The sequence below is a fragment of the Mercenaria mercenaria genome, chromosome 2 (genome assembly GCF_021730395.1).
Source record: "Mercenaria mercenaria strain notata chromosome 2, MADL_Memer_1, whole genome shotgun sequence".
Classification (NCBI taxonomy): domain Eukaryota; kingdom Metazoa; phylum Mollusca; class Bivalvia; order Venerida; family Veneridae; genus Mercenaria; species Mercenaria mercenaria.
The window spans coordinates 107055510-107069003 of NC_069362.1; the positions used below are offsets into that span (position 1 = coordinate 107055510).

The following is a 13494-nucleotide window of genomic DNA, read 5'->3' on the forward strand; positions in this document are numbered from 1 at the left end:
TGTTTGACATATGGCTTTTAAACTTTTATTGCTTGTTTAGTATAATAGTCTCTATCTGTAGGAAAGAGAACATAACTCTGTAATCTATTTTGGCTGAATTATGGCCCTTTTTGGACTTTGAAATTGGTTCTGTTTTCATACAAGTCCATGTTTTGTCAAAACTATTTGACATATGGCTTTTAAACTTTGAACACTTGTTTATCATTATGATTTCCATCTGTAGGCAAGAGTACATAACTATTTTGGCTGAATTATGGCCCTTTTTGGACTTTGAAATTGGCTCATATATTGCCATTTAGTGCAAGACTTATCGAAATCAAAGTAATACAGGAACATTGTTTGTCTAATCTATTTATTTCTTTTGTCTGAATATCCGTGGAAATATTTTGACCCCATTCTTCAATCAATTCTTCGAATAGTCGAGCGCGCTGTCATCAGACAGCTCTTGTTCGAAAATCCTGTCTGGGGCATTATAACTCGGAATATTATGTATTACTAAGATATTGACCTGATGCTTTACATATGAAAAGAGGATAGTGAGAGGAGTACAGTGGTAAGGAACCATAACTCTAGGTAGTCCTTTTTTATCTCCCTTTTTGTCTTGCCCTCTTTTAGTGGAAGAGCGATCCAAATTCTGGCAGTGGCTAAGTCCTCAACAATTGGGAATGACTAAAAAACTGTATTTCTTTTAAACCTAGTAGGATGATTCAAAAACTGATTTTACTCCGCCATTTTGAGTCCTGCCAGGCCCCCTAGTGACCTTGAACTTTAAGAAATTAGCATCTTTTAGATTTTTTTTACGTCTTTGAAAATACACAAAAATGACAATTTCTCAAGTACTGTTATATTTATTGCTTTGAAACAAAATTTAATACTATAATCATTATAAGATATTGACTTGATACTTTATATATTCATATAGATCAGTAAGAAGGAGTGCAGTGTTAAAGAACCACACCTCTTGCTGACCACATTTCTCCTTAACTTCCGTAACTGAAAAGCCCTTTGTGCTACAGTTGTTTCGGGAAGCATCCATCGTTGTTACCAGTCGCCTTGTTATTTTTTTGTTTTGCAAATTTGATTTCTTTAGTTCATTTTATTGTAGTTAAGTTTCTTGTGATTTTTGTATTTTACTTTACCTTGTGTTTTTCAGTCCGGTGTTGTAAAATTAAAATGTAAATGATTTTTTTTTTTTTTTTCTGCAGAAAATAATCTGGGTGAAGGTTTTGTATGTCGTCTTCAGGGATTACCTTGTAATGTAACAACAGATGGGGTCATAGAATGGTTTGGAGGTATGATCATGATTTAAACCATTGTAACATGCTCTTGTGTTTGATCAAATATTTGTTATGATCATTATCATGCACCTGCTTGAAGAAGAGAGTGTATATTGTTTTGCTCATTGTTTGCCGGTAGGTACATTTGTTTCCCATCAATAACTAAGGCCACACCAAACTGATGTCTGGTTCTTCTGATTTTGTTTCATTGTAAACTATCATTTATTGAAGCGAGCTAAGAGCGGTGAAAAAAAAGAGTAAATAATCATTTGTGTCATGTTTAACACCAGAACAAGTGTGTTTCTGTTCATAGGTCGTATAAACAAATGTGTGTGAAGTAACATTCAGACAGTAGTGTCTTTGGAGTATTGAATGTTTAATGTGTGATATATACAATAAAAAGTAAGAAATATATCAGTGTTAGTATAATTCTTAAATTTCTTATTTAACCCATATCATTTTCTCTGCTCATTGACATTTGACCCCTTGACCCTTGAAGTGCTGGACCAACATATATCCATTGCAAATGCAGATCACACAGCACTTGACTGAAGCTGCTAATCTGAGGAGGTACCATTCGGTGCTAAGTCAGCAGGCTGGGTTTTACTATAAGAAATCAAATGAAAATCCAGCACTTTGATAGTTTGACTATATAAAATATATAAAAATATGTTGACACTTTCGAGTGACATAAAAAATTATAAGCAAATGTCTAGAATTCCTGATGTATCATCATGTATCATCTTCAACATCACTCAAACCAAATTAGGAATGTTGATGAATTAATGCCACTACCGGTCAGTGGTGTGCTGGCGTTGGCATACACGACTGTATCTGTGGAAAGATTCATCTAATTGTATAGCCAGCAGGCCTTAACAACTCTTTTAAAACTGTGCCTCTGGGAAATTTCAACAGCTGTTGCTGAAAATACTTGCCGTTCTTCATCTCGGCATGAGACAACAAAGACATAGGGGGTTGCCATTTTGTTATGCCCATTTTTTAGAGCCATCAAATATTACAAAAATTTAATCTAATAAACTGATTCTACCGGGGGTAGGTACTCCTGTGCATTAGGGAGACTACGTAGTCCAATTGGTGGCTGTGTCAGAGAACATGTTCTTCCAATGATCTGATAAACTACAAGCAAGGTGCATTTAAACTTTGAAATTTCCTCTTTTTAGCTCCACTATTCGGAGAATAGGGGGGCTGTACTACTCGCCCCGGCGTCGGCGTGACCCTTCTTGGTTAAAGTTTTTCGGCAACCTTTGTTTTTCTGTCATATCTTTGTTACTATTGCTTATATCTTACTCTGACTTTACATAAACATTGTCCAGCATACAGACAAAGTATGTATAGGGACTGGGCCCATTATACCCAAGGTCAAGGTCACCAAGGTGTTATACATACGTTATTTTTTAGGTTAAAGTTTTTCGGCAACCTTTGTTTTTCTGTCATATCTTTGTTACTTTTGCTTATATCATACTGTAAGTTCACATAAACATTTTCCAGCATACAAACAAGGTATGTGTAGGGGCTGGGCCCATTATACCCAAGGTCAAGGTCACCAAGGAGTTATACTTTGAATTATTTTCATGTTAAATTTTTTCGAAAGCTTAATTTATAGACATATCTTTGGTATTTTAAAAAATAATGGCTTGAAATTAAAAGTATTTGTTTATAATCATCTGCATGTGTGGCTACATGCCCCATAACTAATTGTGTTTTTGACAGAATTATGCCCCTTTTGTACTTAAACTTTTTTGCAATCTTCGCTTTCTGGATACTACATTAATGCAATATAAGATAAAGACTTGAAACCTAAAATGTATCTTTATCATCATCATCTACATGTGTGGTAACAATCCCCATAACTCTGATTTGTATTTTTGAATGAATTATGCCCCTTTTATACTTAAATTTTTTACAAACTTCGTTTTCTTGACATAACTTTGGTACTAAATAAGATAATGACTTGAAACTCAATATATATAAATATCATCATCATCTGCATGTGGTTAATAACTCAAATTAGTGTATTTGATGGAATTATGCCCCTTGGTGTATCTTCCTTTTAAGGTAGAGGTCTCTTATTCAGACATACATTCATTTTACTGTCAAATCCCCGAATAGTGGAGCGCGCTGTCTTACGGACAGCTCTTGTTTTTGTTTCTATCACAAAAATATGCCAGGTGCTTATGGGAAATTTTTTTTTTCATTTCTCCTCAAATTGATGCAGGAAATCCGACGAACAGGTTATCAGTTTGGTGTGGCGTAAAGAATGCTTGGACTTATAGTGGTCAGTCTTCATACTATGACTGTGATCAATAGATATCACCTATTGCTGGTGGAAACAGTAGGTCAGAGGTCAAGGTCAGTGACTGAAATGTTTTCTGCTTGATAAGTAAAGATTGCTTTGACCTACACTCGTCAAACTTTATTGGATTGCCTATGGTCAGCAGATGACCCTCATTTTTAGGCGGCCATTAGGTTATAGAACAAGGAACAGAGATCTGAAGTCTGAAGATGGTTTCTGTTCAATAAACAAAGATTTTTTGGTCTACAGTTGTCAACTTTCAAAGGATGATCGTCTGTGGTCAGTAGATGACTTCTCTTGTTTTTGAGGTCAGTAGTCCAAAGGTGAAGGTTAAAATTACTTTGAGGATGAAAATGATTTTCACTGAGTAATTTAAGCACACTACGGGCTACAGTTGTCAAACTTAGTAGAATGATTGTCTGAAGTATTTGGTTCTTCAAGTCAAGTGTCAGTAGCTTGATGATATCTAAAAAATGCTTGAAACTCTCTAAGAATGCCATTGGTTTTACAGAGATGCCCACTCAAGTCTGAAATATTTTTTTTTTACTTGAAAAGATAAAATCTGTCAGTAGCATATTTTTGTTTTGACGATTGTGATATACCATGGCATATGTTTTAGAACAAAAAATATTATAATATTATGTAATTGTATAATATGTGGAATACTAAGGGTGTAATGATATATACCGAAATTCACTGTATCACGATACATTAGTCTGGTGATATGTGTATCGTATCATAGGCCTGTTTCATGATGCAGTAAAGATACAGTGAAAAGTAGAATCACTGTGGAAAACTTTAAAACCCAGTGTGTATCGCAATATGTACCATAATTATTGTTGAATCTGTATCCTGATATGTATTGTATCGTGAGACTAGTGTATCGTTACACCCCTATGGAATACTCAAGTAAGAATGCTGTTTCTCTGCTTTAACTTCAGGGAGTGTAAGAATTGTACCAAATGGTGTTCACATTCTAAATACCTGTAAAGGGCATCGCCAGGGAGAAGCATTTATAGAACTTGTTGCTGAGAAGGATGTTGAAGCTGCATTAACTCGACACAAAGACCACATGGGATACAGATATATTGAAGGTTATTTTTTTGTTAGGCCCGCTTCTGAATGTGAATACATAGTCGTTCAAAAAGCTGTTTGGTGTGTGCCTGTGTAGTGCGTGCAGCCCAGCGTCTGTCCAAATTTGTTTGTCCGGAGCATTACTTCGACATGCATAGAGCAGTCTTGTTTATATTTGGCATGAATTCTAACCTCAGTGAGACGGAGAGTTATGGGCAAATCCCAGGTTCCTATCTGAAAGGTCAAGGAGAAAATTGCCGGATATATTTCATGGCTATTCCTTTCCACAAACCCATCTGGAGGGGGATACCGATTCATCAAATTTGCTTGTATTTTCTTGTTTCAGTATATCGATCAAAACGTAGTGAGATGGAGGATGCTGTGAAAAAGTCAAACAGAAGGTCGTATCAGTTAGGTAAGTTTGAAAGGATTGTAGTTAAGGTAAATTTTGGTTCATACTGTGTAACAGTTGCTCTTTAAAGCTTTTAGGCAGTTCTTTTTATGCCCCCCTCCACGAAGGTGGGCATATAAAAATCGCACTGTCCGTCCGTCTGTGCATCCTTCCGTGTGTGTGTGTCCTGTAAATTCTTGTCTGGGCTGTAACTTCCATCCATAAAGGGATTTTGAAATAACTTGGCATAAATGTTCACCATAATGAGACAATGTGTCATGTGCAAGAGCCGGACCCCTAGCTCCAAGTTCAAGATCTTACTTAGAGGTCAAAGGTTAACATGGTCTGTTAAGTGTCCGGTCCATAACTCTGCAATTCATCAAGGGATTGTGAAACTACTTGGCATGAATGTTCCTCATATTGAGACAACGAGTCGTGTGCAAGATCCAGACCCCAAGCTCTAAGGTCAAGGTCACACTTAGTGGTTAAAGGTTAACATGGTCTGTTTCTTGCCTGGTCCATAACTCTGCCATTGATGAAGGGCATAAATGTTCCCTATAATGAGATGACATGTCATGCACAAGACCCAGACCCCTAGCTCCAAGGTCAAGGTCACACTTAGAGGTCAAGGTGTTTCTTGTCAAGTCCATAACTCTGCCATTTATCAAAGGATTTGAAAATAATTTGATACAAATGTTAACCATATTGAGAACATGTGTCACGCTGATGACCTGGACCTCTTAGATCAAGGTCATGAAATGAGTTGTGATTTTTTTGCGCATACAACTGTAGCATTCTTGGGCACGCTTCGGGGGCATTTGTCACCAATAGTGACAGCTATTGTTAGTGAATAATTAAGCATCAATTAACAATTAATAAACCTCACCTCTAACTTTGTGCTCAGCTCAAATGGACTAAAGAAACAAAAGAAGCTCAATGTATGGATCAGATCTGTCAATCTAACCAATAATATTGGCCAATAAGATAAAGCATTATCTGTCGATCCGTAGCCTATGTTACTAAGGTGCCATTGTGTCTCACAAGCTTACCGTAACTAAGGACCTACAGACTTAAAGTTCTAAATAAAAACAGTATTCTTTTACGTTCTGGACACGGCCATGTGTGAAAAAGAGATGCTTTACATATAAAATGTAAATATGACATCTAGAAATAAGAAAAGAAGTGACCACATGTAATGAATAATTGCAAAAACCCATGTAGCATGTTCATTTATCCAGTGTATCATTTCAAGAAATTAGAGCTATTTTTGAATTGGTTCTCAGACAAGTGTCACAGGATTTTCATTCGATGCTGCACTGGAGAAAAAGAAATTCTTTAAGGCAAATAAAACATATACATGTGGACGACGATCTCCAGATTTCGGCCACACTCTACACATTTTGTATAAGAATTTTAATGCAAAATATTTGTGAACTAATTTTTTGCTTTTCTCCTAAGAATGTCAGAAGTAATGTTGAATGCATTATCATTATTAGTTTCAGCCACACTCAACAGATTTTGTTTAAGACTTAATTATTTAAAGGCTAGATATGCTGTGAATGGATTTTTTGTTTTTCTCCTTAAGAATATCAGAAGTGATGTCGAATGTGTTATTCATGTTTCTTGCCTTATTTAATGTTGCAGATGGTGCGAGAACCAACTGAAACGAAGAAAGATTGTTATGAAAATGATGTTAGTTGCATTACCACAATTAGAAAAAATAAAAATTGTAGCCAGTAACAAGAGGAGCCATAGAACAATAATGCCTAACTAACATAAGTTGGTGTTCTGGTTCTGATACATGAATTATCTATTTTTAGCTCACCTTATCTATTTTAGCTCACCTGTCACGAAGTGACAAGGTGAGCTATTGTGACCGCTTGATGTCCGACATGCGTAGTGCATCGTGTGTCATCCGTCGTCTGTCAACAATTTCTAAAAAAATATTCTTCATGAAAACCACTGGGCAGAATTACACCAAACTTCACAGGAATGATCCTTGGGTGGCCCTCTTTCAAAAATTGTTCAAAGAATTGAATTCCATGCAGAACTCTGGTTGCCATGGCAACCGAAAGGAAAAACTTTAAAAATCTTCTTGTCCAAAACCACAGGGCCTAGGGCTTTGATATCAGTTGTGTAGCATCATCTAGTGGTCCTCTACCAAGATTGTTCAAATTATCCCCCTAGGGTCAAATATGGCCCACCCCGGGGTGATGACATGTACAGTTTTGCACACCGATCTTAAAACTGACTTTCAGTGACCATGAATGTGACCTACTGACCTACTTTCTAGTATTTTAGCATCAGTTTGCCATTTTAAACATGTGGCTCATATTACTCAGGTGAGCGATTCAGGGTCATCATGACCCTCTTGTTATAGATATAAATATGTATTTTTTCATTGGAATCAGCATGCAGTTGCTGCATCTTTTTTCCAACTTGTTATGTATATATTTCATAAATAATGTTCGTGAGTGTGTGTTTGTGAGTGCATGAGTGTTTTAATATCGCAATGAGCACAAAATTCCATAACGATGTAAAGACATATATTTCTTAACTTTCTTGTTTTGAAATACAAATCTCAATGAATATAGAATTAACATGCGTTAAATGATCGTATGGCTTCTTTATTTAATAACCACTTAGATGTCCATAAATATCATTGTGTACAGCTTGTAAGAATTACGTCAATTTGTAGCATTGACTGATCAGATAAAAAGATAATTTAATTAAAGACATGAATAAATGTGTCGCATATTGAAAAACGTTAACACCAGCTAATTTGTTATGCCTTCTTTTCATAAAAACATGTATTATCAATTACAACTTATAACAGGCACCCTCTACTTGTGATTAATACCGATGTGACAATCAGTCTGTTTCCTTTTGTCGTTCGCAGCGGGCGATAACCGTCAGGGTGATACCTACTGCCAAAGTTTAACTTTTTCAAACCACGAGACATTCCTTCAGAAGGTATTCACAAATATTGCAGAATTTCCACACATAACAATGTTGTGGTAACAGTATTAGTCGAGCCTCCAGAAGAATACAACATATTAAAATAAAATACAATGATTTTAATTCACATTTAAATAATATACTTAGTCTGGTACTTATTCGCAAATATAGAAATGAATGAAATTTTGAAGCATAATATATCGGTTGCGTAAAAGCAAACATACCATGCACGAACATATAGAATTTACAACGCGCAGGTGTTATTCAGTGAAATCAACAGCTTCAACTTTAACTTATTTATAGCCATATTCCTCTTTGCAAGGACGCAACTGTATCATGATTTCTTTTTATTATCTGTATTATAATTTATACCAGTAGTCTGTGAACATTTTGTGCAGTCCCAAAATAAACAAATTTATCAAATTCTACAACTTTCATATTTATGAAGACCTTATTAGCAACGACATTTAACAGCTACATTTCATCACTTTTCTTCATGGAATTAATGTAACCTTAAGTATATTTATTAAATGATTCATTTAGCACGTGATCGGACAGTTTTTTAGCTCAGCTGAGCACAAAGTGCTCAAGGTGAGCTTTTGTGATCGCCCCGTGTCCGGCGTCCGTCATCGTCTGTCGTCGTCAACAATTTGACTGTTAACACCCTAGAGGTCACAATTTTGGCCCAATCTTAATGAAACTTGGTCAGAATGTTACCCTGAATAAAATTTTGGACGAGTTCGATATTGGGTCATCTGGGGTCAAAAACTAGATCACCAGATCAAATCAAATGGAAAAGCTTGTTAACACTGTAGAGGCCACATTTATGACTGTATCTTCATGAGACTAGGTCAGAATGTTAATCTTGATGATCTTTAGGTCCAGTTTGAATCTGGGTCATGTAGGATCAAAAACTAGGTCACCAGGTCAAATCAGAGGAAAAGCTAGAGGTCACATTTATGACCATATCTTAATAAAACTTGGTCAGAATGTTAATCTTGATGATCTTTAGGTCAAGATCAAATCTGGGTCAGGTGGGGTCAAAAACTAGGTCACTTGGTCAAATCAAAGGAAAAGCTTGTTAACACTCTAGAGGCCACATTTATGACTTTATTTTCATGAAACTTAAAATGTTAATCTTGATGATCTTTAGGTCAAGTTCGAATCTGGGTCATGTGGGGTCAAAAACTAGGTCACCGGGTCAAATCAAAGGAAAAGTTAGTTAGCACTTTAGAGGCCACATTTATGATCATATCTTAATGAAACTTTGTCGGAATGTTAATCTTGATGATCTTTAGGCCAACTTCAAATCTGGGTCAGATTGGGTCAAAAACTAGGTCATCAGGTCAAATCAAAGGAAAAGCTAGTTAACACTGTGTAAGCCACATTATGACCATATCTTAATGAAACTTGGTCAGAATGTTAATGTTGATGATCTTTAGGTCAGGTTTAAATCTGGGTCAGGTGGGGTCAAAAACTAGGTCACCAGGTCAAATCAAAGGAAAAACTTGTTAACACTCTAGAGGCCATATTTATGACTGTATCTTCATGAAGCTTGGTCAGAGTGTTAACCTTGATTATCTTTAGGTCAAGTTTGAATCATGGTCATGTGGGGTCAAAAACTAGGTCACCAGGTCAAATCAAAGGAAAAGCTAGTTAACACGCTAGAGGCCACATTTATGACCATATCTTAATCAAACTTGGTCAGAATGTTAATTTTGATGATCTTTCGGTCAATAGGTCAGGTGAGCGATACAGGGCCTTCATAGCCCTCTTGTTTTCTCTTTTTACAGTAATGAGTAGGAGATTTAGATACTTTATAAAAGAGAATCCATCATAGCGCTATCATGTGTATCCGCCATTTTGGAGAAAGCTTGTGAGACATAGCAGCAATATCCAAGGGGGGCGTTCCTTATCAGAAAAATCGGATCTGTCCATTGAAATCATGATAAATGAAATTTTTAGTGATTTTCTGTGAGCAGCATTGGCATTTTTGTTACGAACAGGGTTTGAGTTAAGGGGAGACTTGAGATTGACTTGACTTGAAATTGTCGCTGTGGGGCTCCAGATTAAGCTCAAATCTAACGTCAATGCAAAATTTAAGTCATCTGATATTTTATCCACCCTCTGCTGATTAGAAATTATCAGCCTGTATGGCAACTTTTCTTGAATACATTATTTGCTTTCATGATTTAAGTTCTGCTTTTATCGGGTACAAGTGATATTTTTATGAGAAATGTAAAGGCATATCAAATTATCTCAACTGTCTGGGACATCCAGCCTAACAGCAATTTGATTATGTCTTTGACACTGCTTTTATTTGTTCAACATGGTGCAAGTTTTGTGAACGAATTGTTAATTAGACAGTTTTTCCATTGGCAGTTCTACAGAAATGTTTTATCTCTGTAGTTAAGAAAAGACTTTCTATAGAAATGACATGAAAATGACTGTTTACAGACCCTTTCATATTGAATGTACTTCTTTCTTCCGCGGTTTACTTATAACATAAAAAAAGGACTAATATTTAAAGAGAATAGTTATGTTTGATATGATATCTTTTACAAGCGTTTCTACAGGTCAGTGGGAAGTTATTTCCAGCCTTTTCAAGCTACCAGGAGTGTTTTGTTAAACATTTTCAAATAGATGGGAGGGGGTTTGTCCATCTTGAAATTTCAGTGGCATACAAAATCCCCCACCCATCTGTGATATACTGAACCATTTAAATGATTCATAGTAGCTATCCTAGGCAGAGATAAACCAACATTCTAGAGCTGTATTTTATAGCTGTGGCTGAATAATGGAACACCTTGCTTTATTAGTCCCCTACTGGTTGAAAACCAGTTTCGGGGACTATAGGAATGCGCTTTTCCGTCATTCCGTCTGTCTGTCCGTCCGTCTGTCCGTCCGTCCGTCCGCAATTTCGTGTCCGGTCCATAACTCTGTCATCCATGAAGGGATTTTAATATTACTTGGCACAAATGTTCCCCATGATGAGACGACGTGTCATGCGCAAAACCCGGACCCCTAGCTCAAAGGTCAAGGTCACAATTGGAGGTCAAAGGTCAACAGGGCTTTTTTCCTGTCCGGTCCATAACTCTCCCATCCATAAAGGGATTTTAATATTACTTGGCATAAATGTTCCCCATGATGAGACGACGTGTCATGCGCAAAACCCGGACCCCTAGCTCAAAGGTCAAGGTCACAGTTGGAGGTCAAAGGTCAACAGGGCTTTTTTCCTGTCCGGTCCATAACTCTCCCATCTATGAAGGGATTTTAATATTACTTGGCACAAATGTACCTCATTATAAGACGATGTGTCATGCACAACTTTCAAACCCCTAGCTCAAAGGTCAAGGTCACACTTAGCAGTCAAATGTTAACATAGCATGAACAGGGTCTGTTTCGTGTCCGGTCCATAACTCTGACATTCATTAAGGAATTTTAATATCACTTAGCACAAGTGTTCCCCATGATGAGACGACGTGTCGTGCGCAAATCCCAGACCCCTAGCTCAAAGGTCAAGGTCACAATTGGGGGTCAAAGGTCAATAAGGTTTTTTCCCTGTCCGATCCAGAACTCTGTTATCCATCGAGGGATTACAATATTACTTGGCATAAATGTTTCCCATGATGAGACGACGTGTCATGCGCAACACCCAGTACCCTAGCTTAAAGGTCAAGGTCACACTTTGAGATCAAAGGTCAAGAGGATTTTTTTCCTGTCCGGTCTATAACTTTGTCATGCAAAGCAGGATTTAGATATCAGTTGGCACAATTATTCCCCTGGATGAGACAACATGTCATGCGCAAGAACCAGGTCCCTAGGTCTAAGGTCAAGGTCATATTTAGAGGTCAAAGGTCAAATTCAAGAATGACTTTGTACGGAACATTTCTTCTTCTTGCATGGAGGGATTTTGATGTAACTTGGACCAAATGTTCACCACCATGAGGCACCCTTGTTTTTAGAATTACGTCCCTTTGTTGTTACTATAAATAGATTTTATTGTAACTTTTTTATTAATGGCGGTAGAGAAAAATCGAGACCACTTTTCTGTGGTACAGCATGCATGTTACATCCAATTTTTAGGTGTATTTTGACCTATCTCTACCTGGTAAAGAGTTTCTTGTGGACTTATATTATATAGATTTTTTTTTTTTTTTTTTTTTTTTTTTTTTAAAGATTAATTTCCCTTTGTTGTTACTATAAATAACTTATATGATAACATTTTTATAATCAGCCAAAAAAATTCAATATGAAAACAACTATAGGTTTTTATATATATAAATTTTAATCCAAGTGTTTTGTTATAACATATTGTATATATAGTACAATATTGTTTATACATCATTGACAGATATCAGTTCATTATGTTATACTGCAGTAGAGAAAATTAGGTGCCTTCCAGTAGGGGACTTTGTATTGCATGGCAATACTTCATTCACTTGTTTATTGTATTAAGCAGTCAGTTTTGGTGTTAAATTAAAAATTTTGCTTAAAAACCTAGTTGCAGTATAGAGTTGGATCTTAACACAGTTTTCTTATCAGTTATGACATTATATGATATTTATGAGTGTTATTGTGTCTTTTCTTAATTCAAAAATGTCAATAACTGTCACCTGTTGATAACCATGCCTTTTGCTTTACATTATTTACTTGTGTACACAGTATGTGTCAAGGTTTAATTCAGTGAAAAAAGTAGGTACAAATTCATGAACTACAATCTCTTTGTCCTTAGTAATTCAACTTAAAAGATAGCATCTGCAAACAAACTTTGTATGCATAATTTTCTGTTGACTTTTGGATTTGCAAGTACTTTCTGATAATTTTTTCGATTTTTTTAGCACACCAGAGCAGAAAGTGCTCAAGGTGAGCTATTGTGACCGGTCATTGTCTGGCGTTCGTGGTTCATTGTCCGTTAGCATTTGCCTTGTGAACACTCTAGAGGCCACAGTTGTGACCCAATCTTTATGAAACTTGGTCAGAATGTTAGTCTTGATGATCTCTAGGTCAAGTTTGAAACTGGGTCATGTGGGTTCAAAACTAGGTTAGTAGGCCAGATCAAAGGAAAAGCTTGTGAACACTCTAGAGACCACAGGTGTGACCCAATCTTTATGAAACTTGGTCCAAATGTTTGTCTTGATGATTTCTAGATCAAATTTGAATCTTGGTCATGTGGGTTAAAAAGTAAGGTCACCCAGTCAGATGAAAGGAAAAGCTTGTGCACACTCTAGAGGCAACAGTTGTGACTCAATTTTAATGAAACTTGGTCCAAATGTTTGTCTTGATGATTTCTAGGTTAACTTTGAAACTGGGTCATGTGGGGTCAAAAACTAGGGAACTAGGACAGATCAAAGTAAAATCTTGTCAACATTCTAGAGACCACAATTTAAGTTTGAAACTCATGAGAATAAGTCAGAATATTTTTCTTGATAATCTATAGGTCAAGTTTGAATCTGGGTCATGTGGGGTCAAAAACTAGG

General features: G+C 36.4%; 1 protein-coding gene across 7 annotated transcripts in view; it reads left to right on the forward strand.

The window, feature by feature from the left end:
• The window catches only part of LOC123564830 (probable RNA-binding protein 19), a 120418-nt gene that overhangs the window by 47438 nt on the left and 59486 nt on the right, over nt 1-13494 (forward strand). For all 7 annotated transcript variants that reach the window (XR_008369989.1, XR_008369988.1, XR_006689046.2 and 4 more), the window contains exons 7-9: nt 1206-1292; nt 4533-4685; nt 5012-5080. Coding sequence is in view for 4 of the 7 variants with exons in the window: in XM_053537446.1 (XP_053393421.1) it covers nt 1206-1292; nt 4533-4685; nt 5012-5080 (309 nt within the window). In the remaining 3 variants the exon portion in view is untranslated. The remainder of the gene's footprint in view (nt 1-1205; nt 1293-4532; nt 4686-5011; nt 5081-13494) is intronic.